This window comes from Carcharodon carcharias, chromosome 1 (genome assembly GCF_017639515.1).
Source record: "Carcharodon carcharias isolate sCarCar2 chromosome 1, sCarCar2.pri, whole genome shotgun sequence".
NCBI lineage: Eukaryota > Metazoa > Chordata > Chondrichthyes > Lamniformes > Lamnidae > Carcharodon > Carcharodon carcharias.
The window spans coordinates 34,118,761-34,135,431 of record NC_054467.1 but is presented as its reverse complement, the minus strand read 5'-3'; the positions used below and the strand labels follow the sequence as shown (position 1 = coordinate 34,135,431).

Sequence of the window (16,671 nt, the reverse complement as noted above, 5' to 3'; positions counted from 1 at the left end):
ACTTGAGTCTGCAGCGGCAGCCAAAATGTGCATGTATATGGACACAGGGAAATCTCAAGCTACGTGGGCCTGATTACATAGCAATTAGAATACATAAAAATCTGATGGGAAATGGATTGGAGACAAGAGGAGGGTGTCCAAAGTTAAAGTCAGAGGTCCCATGGTGGGATAATGTTGACGTAGGTAGGGTGGAGTCAATATGGAGCATTAACAAAATGTTGTCCAAGTTTACAAACAGGTGTAGTGAGTGAAGTCCAGAAGCTAATTGAAAGTTGAATATTGGAGGACAACTGATGGAGGTATAAAGGACCAGAAGGTATATGGAATCTGTGGCAGGCGTCAAGATAATGATGAAGGTGAATACTCATATACTCAGAAACGTATGGAATGTGTTTATATATGTGCCTAGGTATCTCCCAGCTTGCTCAACTGTCTAGTCTCAGTGCATTAGATACATTAATCACTAAAAGTAGTGTTACAGGTGGATAAGGCCATGTTTTTAAAAACAAAGCAAATAAAACACAAGTGTTTGTTTCTAGCAGAATAGAATTGAAGAGCAGAGAAATGATGTGCTGGTATTGAATCTTGGTTTACATCACACTGTGCACAGTTCTGGTTTCCATATTTTAAAAAAGGATATAGATGCATTGGAGAAGATGCAAAAAAGGTTTGCAAGTACTAATACCAGAATCCAGAGGATTTATTTATCAGGAAAGACTGAATGGGTTGGGCTCTTTCTCCAGGATAGGGAAGGCTCATGGGTAATGTCATAGAGGTATTTAAGATCATGAAAGGATTTGTTAAGGTACAGAGGATGTTTCCACTTGTGCTGGAGGCCAAAACTAGGTGTCATAAATGTAAGATGGTCTCTTATAAATTCATTAGGGAATTCAGGAGAAATTTCCATACTGAAAGAATGGTAAGATTGTGAAATGCATTACCACAAGAGTTAGTTGAGGCAAATGGCATAGATGCAGTTCGGGTGAAGTTGTCTTAAATGCACAAGGAAGAAATAAATAAGTTATACTGATGAGGTTAGATCAAGAGAAATGGAAGGAGGCTCATGTGGAGCATGAACACCAGCATAGATCAGTTGGGCCAAATGGCCTGTACCTGATGTAAGTGGTTCCTATTCCATATAAAAATAGGAGATGGAGTGTTCTTTCTCATTTGCTACATAGGCTGGAACAGCCCTGGTTCCCAGTACTGCTTTATGTATTGCTTTGAAAATATGGTTTGCAGTCTTGGCACTGAAATGGTTGGGATACAATGGGGAATGCGGGCAGATGCATTTAAGAAGGGTTTGAGCCAAGTGGGGAAAAGCACAGATGGACACTTTTGGGTTGGGTGAAACGTGCACCGTTGGAAGGCATACTCACTTGTGTTCTTATTAGGGTAGGATGAGGGTACAATGTGAAATATAAAAGTTGTAATGACAAAGGTTATGAGATTTATTAGTGGTTGGGAACTGCTTTGTAGCTTCAGAGTGTAAAAATTCAGACTTGTGTGTGCGAATTCAGGATATGTTTAGAGTTCCGATCAAATGTGTCCCTTCTCTTTTTGTTATACTTTGTTCACAAGCTCCATCATTGATTAACTGTATATAATAGGGATAAACTGGTATGAGTATACTAAATTTCCTGTTGAAGGTGCTAAATAATCACATTCCACCTCTTGCACATTTCTTCAAAATTCAACAATTTTTTTTTACAGGCGAGCCATTTATGATGCATTTGACCGCTTTCTTCAGAAGTACTCCATCTAGAACTGAGCATTGGATGCCACGCTGATTCCCGTCATCTTGTCATGTGATTTTTTTTTCCATTTATATCTGACAGCACTACGGCTGGTCCAAATTATTGCTGCAAGCAAAAGAATTGTAGAAGCAACTTTGTACTGAGGACAGAGAACTTAATTGTTCCGTACTGGTTGTAATTCACTTAGTATTACAGGAACAAAAAAAATGCACTGTACTCTAACCTATTACAAATTATTATTAGTCTGATATTTCAAAATTGATTGAAACTAACACTATTATATTGTCATAAGTGTTGCAACTAAGATGCTCTTAGCAGCATTAACAGTCAACTTGATTGAATAGTTTTTACATTTTCACTAGTAAAATATTGGATAGGTTGAAGCATGCTTAATTTTATTTTTTGACTTAAGTATGCAATGCAGGGAAAGCAGATACAAATTGCATTTTTTACAAGAATAAATACAAAGTAATAAACTAAATGTGTGTACTACAAATTAAAACTGACTTGAACAAATGTAATAGAAATCTGCACAACACAATGTAAAAATGAGAAATCTGGTGCTACGTTGTACTATATAGTGCCTACAACATTTGGAAACCATGTTGTAACAAGGTGACATTTTTGAATAAAAATATTGCAAATTCTGTCTATCTGAAATAACTGGAAATAACATTGACATTTTAGTTCTAATTTGTTAAAACGGCTTTGTTGAATCTACACTGGAATTGAAATCACACTGTAATCTTCCCATCTTAATTTCTTAAACTTTGGATGCATGTATGAAAACCATGATGTTTGGTTTGAGTTTAGCACAGTTTGCATGGAAATGTTGTAACTGAAAATTGATGAGGTAGCTCAATGTTATATGTGAATTTTCTAATTAAATTTAATCATTTACAATTTTCATTAAAACTCTTGAAAGATGGAATGCTCCTTTTATTTAAAGGCAACAAGAGTGAAGAATTTATGACTTATTCCCTCAAGTGCAACCAGGTCATGGAGTTTCATAGGTGGTATTCATTAAGCAAAGGTAGAAAAGAGTACTTTTGAAAGTCCAAAGCATAATCAATCATTCCTCCTTTTAATGTCCCCCCCCCCATATGTCTCTCCAAACCTTTAGACTGCTGGAGCTCCAAGGAATCATATATTCCCTAAACGTCTTCATTGAGACTTGTACACAGTGCAGCAGAAAAATCTTTCCCAAATGATGGTATTATTGCTACTGGAATTTTAGAATTAGCATCATCACTTGTAATGGGACTATGCCCTCACGCTGTATGTTTTTGTAAAATATATATGGATATCCTGATGGCTATTTCTAAAATTTTAAAAACTGGACAAAGACCCTTTTAAAATGGCTAAAGCTATGTCTGTCTGTGACCCTGAACAAAAGAAGCTATTTGGCAGTTTTGAAGAAGCTTACACTTCGTTACCTCTGAAGAGACCCTAACAACTGCGCCCCCACCCCCCCACCCGTGTGCTGCAGAAACCAAATTCGAAGAACTATACAAAGTGCATGCCAATCCCAGAGTCCACTAGTCTGCTTGGACAAAGAACCTTGCAACCTTCCTTTCAATTCTTAATGGCTTGGACATTTAACTATCTCGGGGACCCAGACGAGGAATATACATCCTTTGTCAAAAGTGGGGTGGAGAGATGGCAGTCATATATGAACCTCTAGCTGGTGGAGCCGGTATATTGCCTTGTGGAGCTGCAAAGTTCAGTCTGCCATTTTACTATCTACAAGCAGCAACACAAAAAAAGGGGCTCTGCCTAGATTTGAATGCCTGGCCCCACCCAGTGTCTACTGGAACTTCTGTACCATCACCTACAAGATTGATTCATCTCCATGTGCTGATTCATCTCCATGTGCCAATTCATCGTGGAAGTCAGCTCTACTGGAAAAGTGAATTGTACAGCATCAGTTTTAGCTGCTGACCTCAGGTAAGGAATATCTCATTGGACATTTATTCTGGACTCTGGACCCATGTGAAACAATAATTCTGTTCTCTGTGGTTTTTGCCCTGTAACTCGTTCTTTCCTCTTTTGCTCTTTTACTGTATGAGTGCACAGGGAGCTATGTAGCAACCCTCCTCCCACGTTTGAGTGCGTGCAAATAAATTAACACTTCAAGTTCATCCTATCTCGAGTTTGCTGTGGGGTTATTGATAGAACTTGGATCATACCAAAAAAGGGGTTGGGAAATACACCACCTATAAAGGGGGAAGCAAATCAAAACACCTTTCTGTTTATGGGTGGGTGGTTACAGGAGAAATTGGGGCTGTTTAAGTTGAACCCCTCCTGTCCGTAACGTACTTAACCAATTATGACATACAAATAGAACTTAAGAGCTTCAACAACTGCTGCTGTATTGGTTGTTTTACAATACTTTTCTTCAGAATATATGTTTTGATCATGTTCTTCAAAGCTGAATATTCAACACCCAGAACTTGCTTCCTTCCTTTCAAAGTGGAATTGTCATACATAAAATTGAACTGCTCTCTAAAGCAGAGATATAATCAAATAGTTCTTAATTCTAAATATCATTTCAGGAGATATTTTTATGTTTATAATTGCCATTTTGAGAGTTTAATATGTTTCATATTTTCAAAGCTACAGGTTATAAGCAGGCTGGCACCAGACATTCTGCATAGCGCTCCTGATATGAGGACATTGAGTTCTGTTACAATGACATGAATGGGGACAGTGTGTTATCGGTAATGTATTTGCTAAGACATGGTATTTAGAGAGTCTCAATGTTTCTGCAAAGTTCTTGACTGTTCACCCCCACTTCTCTCCATGCTTTGTAAATGATCAATGGCTAAATAGAATTTATAATGCTTCTTGCATGACATTTTTATATTCACCCTCAGCTTAAAATCACTAATCAAAAAAAATATCAATTATACAAATGTTTATCCTTAACTTTTTTTCCCCCATTCAAAAGATTACCCTGTGCTTTTAATTAGTTAATTAATAGGACCCTTACTGAGACTAGAATTCCTACTGTATTTTCATTTCATAACACATTTGAGGTCTTGCTTATCGGGCTGGACAAGGAAATGTAGATTTTGGTAGCTTATGTTCTGCTCCTTGGCCCAGGCTTTCCAACTTGGTAATGTCACTGGACTAGTAACCCAGAGGCTCAGGCTAATGGCTATGGGTCTTGGGTTCAATCCCACCATGGCAGCTGGTGGAATTTAAATTCAATTAATAGGGAAAAAAATCTGGAATTGAAAGCTAGTCCCTCTAATAGCACCATGAAGCTATCATTTGATTGTCGTTAAAACCCATCTGATTCACTAATGTCCTTTTAGGGAAGGAAATCTGGCATCCTTACCTGGTCTGGCCTACATGTAGCTACAGACGCACAGCAATGTAGATGACTCTTAACTGCCCTCTGAAATGGCCGAAGAGATCAGAGGAAATTAGGGATGGGCAACAAATGCTGACCCTGCCAGCAATACCGACATCCATGAAAGAATTTAAAAAATATATATCTAATGCATTTCTCGCTGGCCTTCCTGTCTTAACTCTCCACAATCTCCAACTCCTGCAAAATACCCTTGCCTGCACCCTTGTCACTCTGTGGGTTCTTGAACTTTCAGTGGCTCCCCATGCCATTGATTTAAATAATTTTAGTTCTTGGCTTTGTATTCTTCAGTTGGATTGTTCCAGCCTATCTGATCAGCTCCTAAATCAGCTTTCACCTTGCTCACCCTTGCTTCATCAACCCCATTTCCCCCTAAACTACTAACAACCAAAATTGCCTCCCTGGCCCCATGCTAAATTGTAAATTGTTCCCCCTCCTCAGATATTGACCCCTCCTTTTCAAAACAGCCACCGTCATTATCCAAAAAAAAATACTCAACCTCTGGCTTTTCAAAATACTGCACCAAATTGAACTTCCTTATCCTCTGAACATGTTGACTTCAAGATCTATGCTCATCTTTCCAGCTATTCCAATTTGAATCTCTCCAATCAGATTTCTTCCATTTCGGTGGCACCTAAACGCCCTAACCAAAGTCTCTCACACTCCCTGTGGCCATCAGTGCAATATCCTGCCCCCTCTATGAAAACTTTGGAATATGTTGTGGACTGCTGTCCTAGTGCATCTCCTCTGTTATCCAGCTCAATTACATTTTCCTTTTTGGTTCCACTCATGCCAATCAGGTTGTTTTTTGTGTATCTCTAACACTGGCCTCTTGCCTTTCTTTGCGCTATCATTTTGGGAGTCTCAAGAATCCATCCTTAGCACTGTGCCCCTCTTTATCTACATACTGCCTTTCATAACATAATTTGCAGAAATAGGACATCTTCCACATATGTGCTGATGACCAACAGCTCTACCTCTCATCTCTTTCTTGGCTCTTCCACTACCTCTAAACTGTTTGATTGCTTGTCTGACATTATCTTGGATGAGCCATATTTTTTTCCAGCTAAGTTTTGGGAAGATCAAAGCCATAGTCTTATGTCCCTGCTCCAGACACCATCTTCCTTGGTCACCACCTCAGTCACCTAGTCAACCACAAACTAACCTTCTGATCCCATATCCTGACTGTTTGTTCATCCCTTCCCTGGTCGACCTATACTGGATTCTAGTTCTCCATTACCTCAAATTTAAAATTCTCACTCGTGTTTAAATCTCTCTGTGGCCTATCTGCATTACTTTCTCCAAGCTAGAAATTCCCCTGAAATCTCCATTCCTCTAATTCGTGCCTCTACATAGCCCTGTTACCACCCCCAACTTTGTTCCCAACATTAGTGACCAATTCTTCAACCAGTCTAGGCTCTGAAATACTTCATCTAGACCTCCTAAGCTGATTCTCTTTGATCAAACCTTAGGAGTGCTGGACTTTACAAGACTGTTATTTTTTAAAATGTCTCATTTAAATTAAGGTAAAAGTGGGGATTCTGGAAGCACTCCAGAAGAAACATGCCAATGTGGTCTGGTTGCCAGGGAGGTGAAATTCAAATGCATTGAAAGCAAGTGACAGTTTTCCTGTAGACTAACTCTCAGTAAAGGGACAGTTGCTTTGTGAGACACAGGGAGAGGGAAAAAGCAACTACTGCTGTGGAGAAGCAGTATGCTTGTAAGAGTTCATTTTCTGATTGAAAGGAAGTGAACTGAAACAACAAGACTTTTGGAAATTTAAGGAATAACGAGTTGCAAGGTGGGCCTTGGATCTGGAAGAATAAGGTTGAGTGGAGCAACTTATGAAGGACACTGGAAGTTTTGACCTAGTGTAGCAGGGAGAAGCAAGCCTGCTGGACAGCCAAGAGTAACATTGGACTTGTCCTTGTAATGCTACACATTTGCCAGAGGTGTAGCAAAAGAGGCTGGATGACATCTTAATTGTCTTGGTTAATGTTAGAGTACCTTTTCAATGTATTAGTTGCCTGTTAAGTAGTGTTTGATTTACGTTGAATTAGTTTGTTTGTTACAATAAAAATCTTAATGTTAAGTCTTGTTCTTTAGTTATTTCCATTGGTCATTTGGGAAGCAATCTGTCTTTAAAAGTTATTGGTCTCTATGGGGATCATAGCAAGCTTTGTTCTCTCAGGTTACCACCACAACTCTCACTGTTTCTTTTGCTCAATGCAAAATGTTTGAAGAAACCTTATAACCCATGAACAGTGTTACAGTAATGCAAGTGATTGATTGTTTGCATTGTATTGTGTCACATATGATGGTCCATGTGCTTTGGGGGAAATATCTATGTCTTATGTTGCGAAGAAGGTCTTTTTAAGAACTCAATTTCTGTAGGAGATGATTTCTGGTAAATCACCTTGCTTCCAGCAATTGATCAGGTGACCAAGTTGTCTGTGAACTAAATGATAGAAAAATAGGAGGTTAATTATGGGGGGGGGAAACAGATTGTCTCGAGCAGGATTTTAATTTTTCATTTAGAACACGGGGGAAAAAAATCATCTCTTTCAAGCAGAGTTCAGTTGAAATTCTGTGTGCTGGTTAAAAGGATGTAGAAACATTAATAACTGAAGGAACTAACACTGAATTGAACTTCTAGAGATAGCCAAGCTGAGAAGATGGAGAGCAAGTTTAAGATGCAAGACTGTGGATTTTAAAAAGTAGAACCAGGGGAGTTCTGACCTGAGACAACTATGCTTAAGACGCTAGTGCCACCTGTGTTGAACTGAGAGTCTACAACTGAGATGGAGGAGATTTGAAGGGACAATCTCAGCCCTTATATGAATCTTTGAAACAGTACTTAGATCGTGGGTTATCTTCCAATTTCTTAAGTATCTGACTTGAGTTATTGGGGGTGTAAGTCAAATGGGCATAGAAGGAAAGTTAAATTTATAAATTTGGTTTGGAGTATAGTTAACTGTGTTCATTGCACTTTTAGTGTAACTGACTATTTAAGATAGTGTAGTTATTATTCATGTTCTTTGATTTTTGTGTAATAATTTTTTGTTTAAACTATGAGCCTGTGGATTCATTCTTTTAGAATCCAAAACCCAAGTGTTTACTAAAACAAAATTGAAAATATTGCTGGTCTCTACCAAGATTATAGCACTTGGGTATTCTGAAAAGGAAAGTCTATTTCCAGTGGTTGATAACTAGGGAACTTAAGATCATCGAAAGAATGAAAGGAGAAATTGGAACAATTTTTTGCACTTGATTATTATGACATCTGGTGAAATCAAAATTTGTAATTTTAACAAGTAAATAGATAACTATGGGTAAAAGGTAATGACCAAGGCCTGGGAGTAGACTTGGAATTTCCTCTGTGGACACAACCTGGAAGTTAGACCCAAAAATCCCAATGTAAAAGTACGCTCAAATTTCTTGCCAATTTCATTAGAATGTGCTCCAATGTAAAATTAATGTGAAAATCAGGGCCCAAGGACAGCACATAATCCATTATTTAAATATCCTTAGGTATGAAAATGAAATGTCAATTAATTTAACCACCATTCAGGTACAGCATACTTAAAAATCTGCAACTGAAGAAGCAAAAGTTTTAATGCGGGTACACTGATGTCATAAAAATGCATTTAAAGAAACAGAAAATACAGTGCAGTTCTCAACGACATCTTAATATACTACCTTGAATGTAATAAAATGTCCAGAAGCATTTTGCAGGAGCCTTAAAAAGCAAAATTAGACACCTAGTCACATAGAGCAATATCAAGGCAAATGACCAAAAGCTAGGTCAAAGATAAAGGAAGAGAGACAGAGGGGTTTAGGAAGGAATTCCAGGACTTGGCACCTAGGCAGCTGAAAGCACAGCCACTAATGGCAGACCAATTTGAGAAAGTTCAAGAGGCCAGAAGTAGGTGAGTTTCATTATCTTGGAGCGCTGGAGAAGATGGGGAGGGCAATGCTATAGAGGAGCTTGATAACAAGATTGAACATTTTTAAAATTGATGTGTTGCATGACTGGGAGCCAATGTAAGTCAATCAACACAGGTGAACAGAACTTGGTGTGAGTACGGAAGTGGGCAAATGTATGGTGGAAAGAATATGAGGCCAGCCAGGAGAGCGTTGGAATAGTCAAGTCAAGAGGAACAAAGGCATGAATGGGGGTTTCTACAGCAGATGAGCTGAGGCAGGTGTGAAGTTAGGCAAAGATATACTTTTATAAAACACAAACAAATGTAATAAAACACCTAAGCTGATGGCAAAAAGCATCTGCTTCTGGACAAGGGCAATTAGAGAGCACTTGTGTAAAACAACAACTTGCATTTTTATTGTGTCTTTACTGTAGTAAAATGTCCCGTGATGCCTCATAGGAGTAATGTTATTTGCTGATGACACCACTGACATCTCATACTGAAGTTCACCTGCAACAGCTTGTAGATCGCTGCTCTTGGGCCTGCAAGGAAATTAGGCTGACAATCAGTGTCAGGAAGAACAAGATTGTGAGCCAGGACTTAGTGACTTCACTTTCCATCAACATTGACAAACCTCACTGCGGAGGTCATCAAAGCTTCACATACTTTGGTTCAACAATCACAAGCAACCTGTCCCTTGACACCAAAATTAGCACAAGGATTGCCAAGGTCGCAGCTGTTATGTCAAATTTGAGAAGACGAATGTGGACCAACAGCAAACTAACACAAATCAAAGCTCCTTATGTACTGTGCTTGTGTTCTCAGTACCCACCTTTACAGTAGTGAAGCCTTGACAACTTATGCAAGCCAGGAAAAGTGGCTGACCAGCTTCCACCTCTGCATCTCTGACCTAAGACAGATATTGGGCATCTCCTGGCAGGACAGAGTGCCAAATATGGAAATATGCTAGCCTGCATGGATGATGGCTGAATTCCCAAAGACATGCTCTATGGTGAGCTTGCTATCGGCACAAGACCAACAGGCCACTCACAAGTTCAACTTTTGTTTCACTAGAGCTATGCACATGCTCAAGCCCTACCAAACCATATCTCCAGCATATCAGGTAGTCTGATCTGATGGTGAAAAGATTGGTTGGCTCACTAACCAAAGAACCTGGCCTCGTTCTTGCCGAGATTTACCTTGGCTCCCGAGGCCAGTTCGAACTGGTCTCAGATGCTTATCAGTTTGCATACCAACAGTGCATCTGAGCAGAAGATGGCGATTGTCTATGTACAGGGGGGGCTTTAACCTGCACATCTCCGCCTTATGTCTGCTTCTCTCCTGATGGACTCAACAAAACGTTTGATACAACACACGAACAGGACTTGGGAGCGAGGACAACCCTGCCTGACTCCAGATTTGATTGGAAAGATTTCCGACTCCCACCCATTGATTGAAACTGTGCTATTGATGTTGTGTAGAGCAGTTGCATCCCCAATTGCAAATTACCTCCCTCAACCCCATATTGGAGGGCACAGTCATCATGTGTGTGTGTGTAAAAACAAAAAACTGCGGATGCTGGAAATCCAAAACAAAAACAGAATTACCTGGAAAAACTCAGCAGGTCTGGCAGCATCGGCGGAGAAGAAAAGAGTTGACGTTTCGAGTCCTCATGACCCTTCGACAGAACTAGGTGAATCCCAGGAAGGGGCGAAATATAAGCTGGTTTAAGGTGGTGGTGGTGGGAGAGGGGGGAGAGAGAAGTGGAGGGGGTCCGCAAGAATGACCCAAACCTCCCTGTCGCTTGCCATTTCAACACTCCACCCTGCTCTCTTGCCCACGTCTGTCCTTGGCTTGCTGCATTGTTCCAGCGAAGCCCAACGCAAATTGGAGGAACAATACCTCATATTCCGACTAGGCACTTTACAGCCTTCCGGACTGAATATTGAATTCAACAACTTTAGGTCTTAAGCTCCCTCCTCCATCCCCACCCCCTTTCTGTTTCTTCCCCTTTCCTTTTGTTTCTTTTCCAATAAATTATATAGATTTTTCTTTTTCCCACCTATTTCCATTATTTTAAAAGATTTTAAAATATTTAATGTTCCCCCACCCCCACTAGAGCTATACCTTGAGTGCCCTACCATCCATTCTTAATTAGCACATTCAGTTAGATAATATCACCAACTTTGACACCTATGTGTTCTTTTGTTCTGCTGTCTATCACTGCTTTTGCCTACAACCACACCACCCCCATCCACTTCTCTCCCCCCACCCCCTTAAACCAGCTTATATTTTACCCCTTCCTGGGATTCACCTAGTTCTGTCAAAGGGTCATGAGGACTCGAAACGTCAACTCTTCTCCACCGATGCTGCCAGACCTGCTGAGTTTTTCCAGGTAATTGTTTTTGTTTTACATTGTTTCATAGTTTGCCATTGTGAGATTTGAACTCTTGATACTCTTTTGAGTAAACCTGTTTCCATCTGTTTCAGATGAAGTTACATTGTTTCATAGTTTGCCATTGTGAGATTTGAACTCTTGATCTTGGGGTTACAAGCCCAGTACCATAACCACTTGGCTGTTTAGGCCAAGCATGTGTGTGTGTAATATTGGCCTTCTCCAGTTCCACGTTGATGAGGTAGGTATCTCCCCCGCCCCCTCCCCCCCACCCCTTGACTTGACCTGGTCGTTGCTAATTTCCTTCCATTTCCCCCCTTCTGCTTGTAGATGAGGGTGATGATACCTTTCCTCATGAATTGTGGTATGCTGTCCGTTAGAAGTGAAATCTCATATACTTCTAGTTGCTCCAGCCCCACAGCGTTGAGTGCAACTCACCCAGTAAATTGTCTTTTCTGGTAGTTTGGCTCTTGCAAGGACTGGGGATGTGATGTTAATTTTCTATTGATGAAGAAGGTAAGAAATGTGAATTTGGGAAGACGCCGTTCAGTGAACTGCGCACCCTGCTCTTAAACGGATCATGCTGCAACAAGGACACGCACTTCCGGCAGCGTCTTTTGAAAAGGAGGGCGACGCGCAGGGAGGGAGGGAAAGCGAGACGTACATGCGTAATCCCGCCCCTTCCCCCCCCCCCACCACCCTATTTCCCGGGGACGGTAGAGGAGCAAAAGAAACACAGCCGAAGCCAAGAGTGCGCAGGCGCAGCGCCATAACCGAGCTGTCGATCGACAATGGTGCGGGGAAAGCATGTGTGAACTTACGCAAATGGCAGCGGATGGCCGGCGGGTGCAGCAGTAAGTGGAGGGGAAGGAAGGAGAAGATTCGGAGCGCTCCTCGGATTAAAGAAGAAAGGCTGCTCCTGCTGGGCGGTCTCGGGTTGGGGGGGAAGGGGAAAGGAAAAAGAGGAGAGGAGGGGGGTGGGGGTGGTAGAGGAGGCTGGCGTGTAACCACGTTTGTTGCAGTGCTCAAGTTCCGAAGGGGGAGCGACTCGTCCTTTTTTCTCTAGTCCACCATATTGTGCTGGTGCTGGCTCGACTCCTCCCGGTTCCTGCTTTCAGTTCGCGAGCTGGAATTTCCTCTCGCAGGACGCTCCTTCGTTTTCTTTTTCTCTTTTCCACTCCACCCTCCCCCACCCCGGCCCGAAGAAATCCCGCTGAGACATTGAAGCTAAAAGAGAAAACACGTTTTCCCTCTTGGGGATTTTTTTTGCAAAGCGATTTGAGAGAGAGGGTGTATTTTTAGATGCTGATCCAAGGTAAGGGGAGAATTAGGACATTGCCCTTCATATTGTTGGGCTGGTGTGTGGCATTGAATTGACCCTTGGCGGCCTCGTTCCCCGTCTGGTCGTTATGGAATCCTCGGGTTCAAATTTCTCACGTGCTTTTGGTCTAAGATAAAATTTAAACATTTCACCGGACTCAGGTGAAGGAGGGGGGTACACACAGTAAACAAGGCCTGTTTCCACAGTAACAGCTGGATGTCGTAACAATGGTGTGAAGGGAGGCGGCCCCGGGAAGAGCTCCCGAAGCCCGGGCCGAGGGAGAGAGGCCCGGGCTGGCGGCGAGCTCCCGCGGCCCAGGAGGGGGGAGGGAAGAAGACCCTAGGCCGGCGAAGTTCCCGGAGCCCGGGAGGGAGGAGGAGGAGGAGGCAGCGGAGAAAGCCCGAGGAGGGATAGGGGCCCGGGCCGGCGGAGGGCTCCTGAGGCTAGGGGAGGGAGGGAGGGAGGGAGGGAAAGAAAGAGGGGACTCGAGGCCGGCGGAGAGCTTCCCGAAGCCCGGGAACAGGCGGCCCTAGGCCGGCGAAGAGATCCCGAAGTCTGGACACGTCAGTGTGAAGCACTCACACGTGGTGGCCGAGAGCCGGCGAGAGCGCTTTAAGCAGCTGATCAAGCGCTCACATCCACACCCCCTCCTCCCCCCTCCCCCGAGGGGAGGTGAGCAACAGGACGCGTGGTCATTATAGAGTCTAGACTGAAAGAACACGTATATTTGTTACCTTAAGATACATTTTGTAACCCCCCCCCCCCCTTTCAAGTAACATTAGAGCAGCTGTTTGATTTGCAACCCCAACTGACACTCTTTTATTCATTTTTTATTAACTGCTCCTTTCGCTTTCACCCCCTCCATTTTTAAATCGCCTAAACTTTGCCCTTTTTCGGGTATGGGGGGGGGGGGGTTTGGGGGAAGAGAGCCACTCGCTGCCTTTATGCTTTTGATCCCAGTGACTCTAGGGATTTTAAAGAAGTGAGGGAACACGTTTTAATTGCCCATCTTGTATTTTGATTTGACAGTAAATCGTGAATATTTAAAAGCCAATTATTAGAGAGAGCAAGGGAGGAGCGGTGAATTTGGAGAGCCGCCCAGCCGTGCAGCGCATGATGGCCACGGAGGTTCAGTCCCCCATGCTTCAGCCCACGGATCACGACACATCTCTTCAGCCTTCAGGTAGCAGCAGCAGCAGCGGAGGCAGCCCTCAAGATGAGCCGGTGACCCGCGACCGCTCCACGTTGTCGTCGGCTGCGGGGATAGACGAGGCGGGCAGCGGCCTATCGGCGAGGCTGGAGCCCCAGCCCGGAGGCCGAGACCAGTCCGAACAGCGAAGCGGCGCGCTGGAGGTAGCGACCGACGCCGAGAATAAGGAAAACGACCAAACCCAGAGGGAGCCGACGGAGAAGTCGCAGAAAAAATTCACGGAGGCGCCCCCTCCTAAAATCAACCCCTGGACCAAGAAGAAAAACATGGTCACTGCCAACAGCATGAATGTCAGCAGCCAGGAGACAGGTTTGTGCACTGGATCTTTATTTAAAATCTGACTGAGGGGGTCTTTTGAAGGAAAGCTACAAGGTGACAGTCAAGTGGCGACAACCTTTATTTTTCTAATCGCCTGTGGTTTGCTATTTATACCTGACGAAGTTGTGATTTAGTAAATAGCTTGGGGGGAAAAATAGCGTTTTTTAAAAAATGGTGGCATGCATCCATTTTAAAACGAGCTTTTAACCGTTTCTTAATCTGACTTGCTGTTTTAAAATTGTGTGAACAGTCTTTCGGTTTGGTGAAATATCTGATTGGATTAGTTTATAGCCAGCCCACGTGCCTAAGAGTACTCGTTCTTTTAATCTGTATACAGTCCATGTTTTCATGCTGTGTTGCCATATTGGTATGTGTCATTCACCCATTTTATTTACATAAATGGGCATCAGGTTAAGCAAATCTGGTAAGAGGTGTGGTCTGTTTATACTAGAAGTCTGGAGTGAAATCTATCCATAATTTTTAAATGAAAGAACTGCTGTTTACTGCAGCCTTGTCGAGGTTTTCTATATTATTGCTGTCAAGGAAGGAGGTCAGTCGGGAAACTTGAAATCGATTCCTGGGGATTTAATCAAATTTATTTTTAGTTTGACAGAATTTATGTACATGATAATTATCACAATACACTTCATTCTTCGGTACCGTGAGCAACTTTGTAATGATTTACACTCGAAAGTAAACGGTTTTCTTGAGTTTACTAGTACTGGGTTGGTATCAGCAAGTTGCATTAACCCAGACAATAAAGATCAAAGCGGCTTTACCCATAATCCTACTGGAAAGAAACGTGGTGGTTTTTCTGTTAACTTGATATTCCAATAGAATATATGGCTTTGAAAATTGTGGATTTGTTAGATTTCTCTATCTCTTCCCCCCCCCCCACCCCCCAAAGTTAAATCGTTTCAATTTCGTAGGGAAGGCTGAAAGTAGTCGAATCTGCTGATGGAAGCACATTCATGATTACAGCGCATTTTGAATGATGCCCATCCCCCATTTCTGATCAAATTTCAGTCTAGCACGTGTAGTTCCACTATAGGCAGGCCGTGTTTCATGGGAGGAAATCAGGTTTTAATAGTGTTGGAGGGAGGTGAGTGAACAGTGTTGGAACGGAATATTGAACCGGCTGTGCCCGATAACCGAAACTGATATTTTACATGGTCGTAGGCATATGCTTAACTTTTAAAACCTGACTTGCTTCTTTCCAGCTGTTACCAGCAGATATGTCTGTAGCAAATATTAGTAACTTTGTTGAAGAATATGACCCGCATTCTTCGACACCGTTCGTTTTTAGTGTTTGAATATCTTGTTTAACAAATTCTTATCACGTTGAATAAATGGTGAGAAGTTACTGAAAATGTTCAATGTCATGTAGTTGAATTTAATTTACTGTTAACATTGTTTGATTGCTGAGGAATTCTGGTGGTGATTGCATCATTTTTTCCACTTTATTATAATATACTTGCAGTGCATTACTATATACTCCCCTGGTAACATTACAAAGCAAGTTAGGTTTAACATTGGAGGCATTGACAGCCGTATTTCTGGTATTCCTATTCTCAACAAACTATTATCCTTCCCTGTCCTGTTCAGAAGGCATTTGCTGTTATTGTTACATGGTTCCTGACTCATTGCCCAAAGGACCATTATTATTTATCTAAGTCTTCGCAAGTGTAGATAATTTGATAGGTATTGCAATAAGCCCAATCCTTTTGGGCATGAAATCTTTGTTCTTCTAACCTTGTTTTGGGCAAGTTTGCCTTTTTTTAAATCTTTCTAAATCCTTGGCTTTGGACCATCTGAACTGCAAAAGCAGCTTGTATTGTCTGGAGTCTCGATGACTAAGAGGCAACTTGATTGAGACCTTTAAGATCCTGAGGGGTCTTGACAGAGTGGATGTGGAGAGGATGTTTCATCCTGTGGGAGAATCTAGAACTAGGGTTCATGGTTTAAAAGTAAGGGGTTGCTCATTTAAGACCATTAGGAGAAATTGTTTGAGGGCTGTGAGCCTTTGGAACTCTACCTCAAAAGGCAGTGGCAGCAGAGCCTTTGAAGACTGAAGGCTGAGCTAGATAGATTCTTGATTAACCAAGAGGTTAAAGGCAGGAATGTGGAGGTTACAGTCAGATCAGCCATGTTATTACTGTATGGCGGAGCAGGCTCAAGGACCCAAGTAGCCTACTCCTCATTCGTATGTTCGTGTGTTCTACTTCAGGGTTGCAGCCAGTAGACTTTATGATCACTGGTTGGCTGCAAGTGTCAAGATTTTCCCTCTTGTATCTATATTTTGATGTAAATCAGCCATTTCCTGTTTGAAGTTAATATTATGTTAACTAGCACATGTGGCCTTTCAGCT

The 16,671-nt window shown here is 42.1% G+C and overlaps 2 protein-coding genes across 21 annotated transcripts in view; both read left to right on the top strand.

The window, feature by feature from the left end:
- abhd18 (abhydrolase domain containing 18) overlaps positions 1–2,683 on the top strand; it is a 135,390-nt gene extending 132,707 nt beyond the window's left edge. For 14 of the 15 annotated variants that reach the window (XM_041197519.1, XM_041197510.1, XM_041197527.1 and 11 more), the window contains one exon: positions 1,714–2,683. In XM_041197519.1, the coding sequence (XP_041053453.1) occupies positions 1,714–1,765 (52 nt within the window). In that variant the 3' untranslated portion in view covers positions 1,766–2,683. Of the gene's footprint in view, positions 1–227; positions 357–1,713 lie in introns of all 15 variants that reach the window. The other variant, XR_005944211.1, reaches the window with a different exon arrangement.
- A 9,516-nt stretch (positions 2,684–12,199) lies between these two features.
- LOC121277894 (la-related protein 1B-like) overlaps positions 12,200–16,671 on the top strand; it is a 103,470-nt gene continuing 98,998 nt past the window's right edge. Inside the window, exons 1-2 of one of the 6 annotated variants that reach the window (XM_041187706.1) lie at positions 12,200–12,308; positions 13,805–14,294. In XM_041187706.1, the coding sequence (XP_041043640.1) occupies positions 13,889–14,294 (406 nt within the window). In that variant the 5' untranslated portion in view covers positions 12,200–12,308; positions 13,805–13,888. Of the gene's footprint in view, positions 12,309–13,674; positions 14,295–15,388; positions 15,406–16,671 lie in introns of those variants that run through there. The other 5 variants (XM_041187741.1, XM_041187716.1, XM_041187695.1 and 2 more) reach the window with 5 other exon arrangements.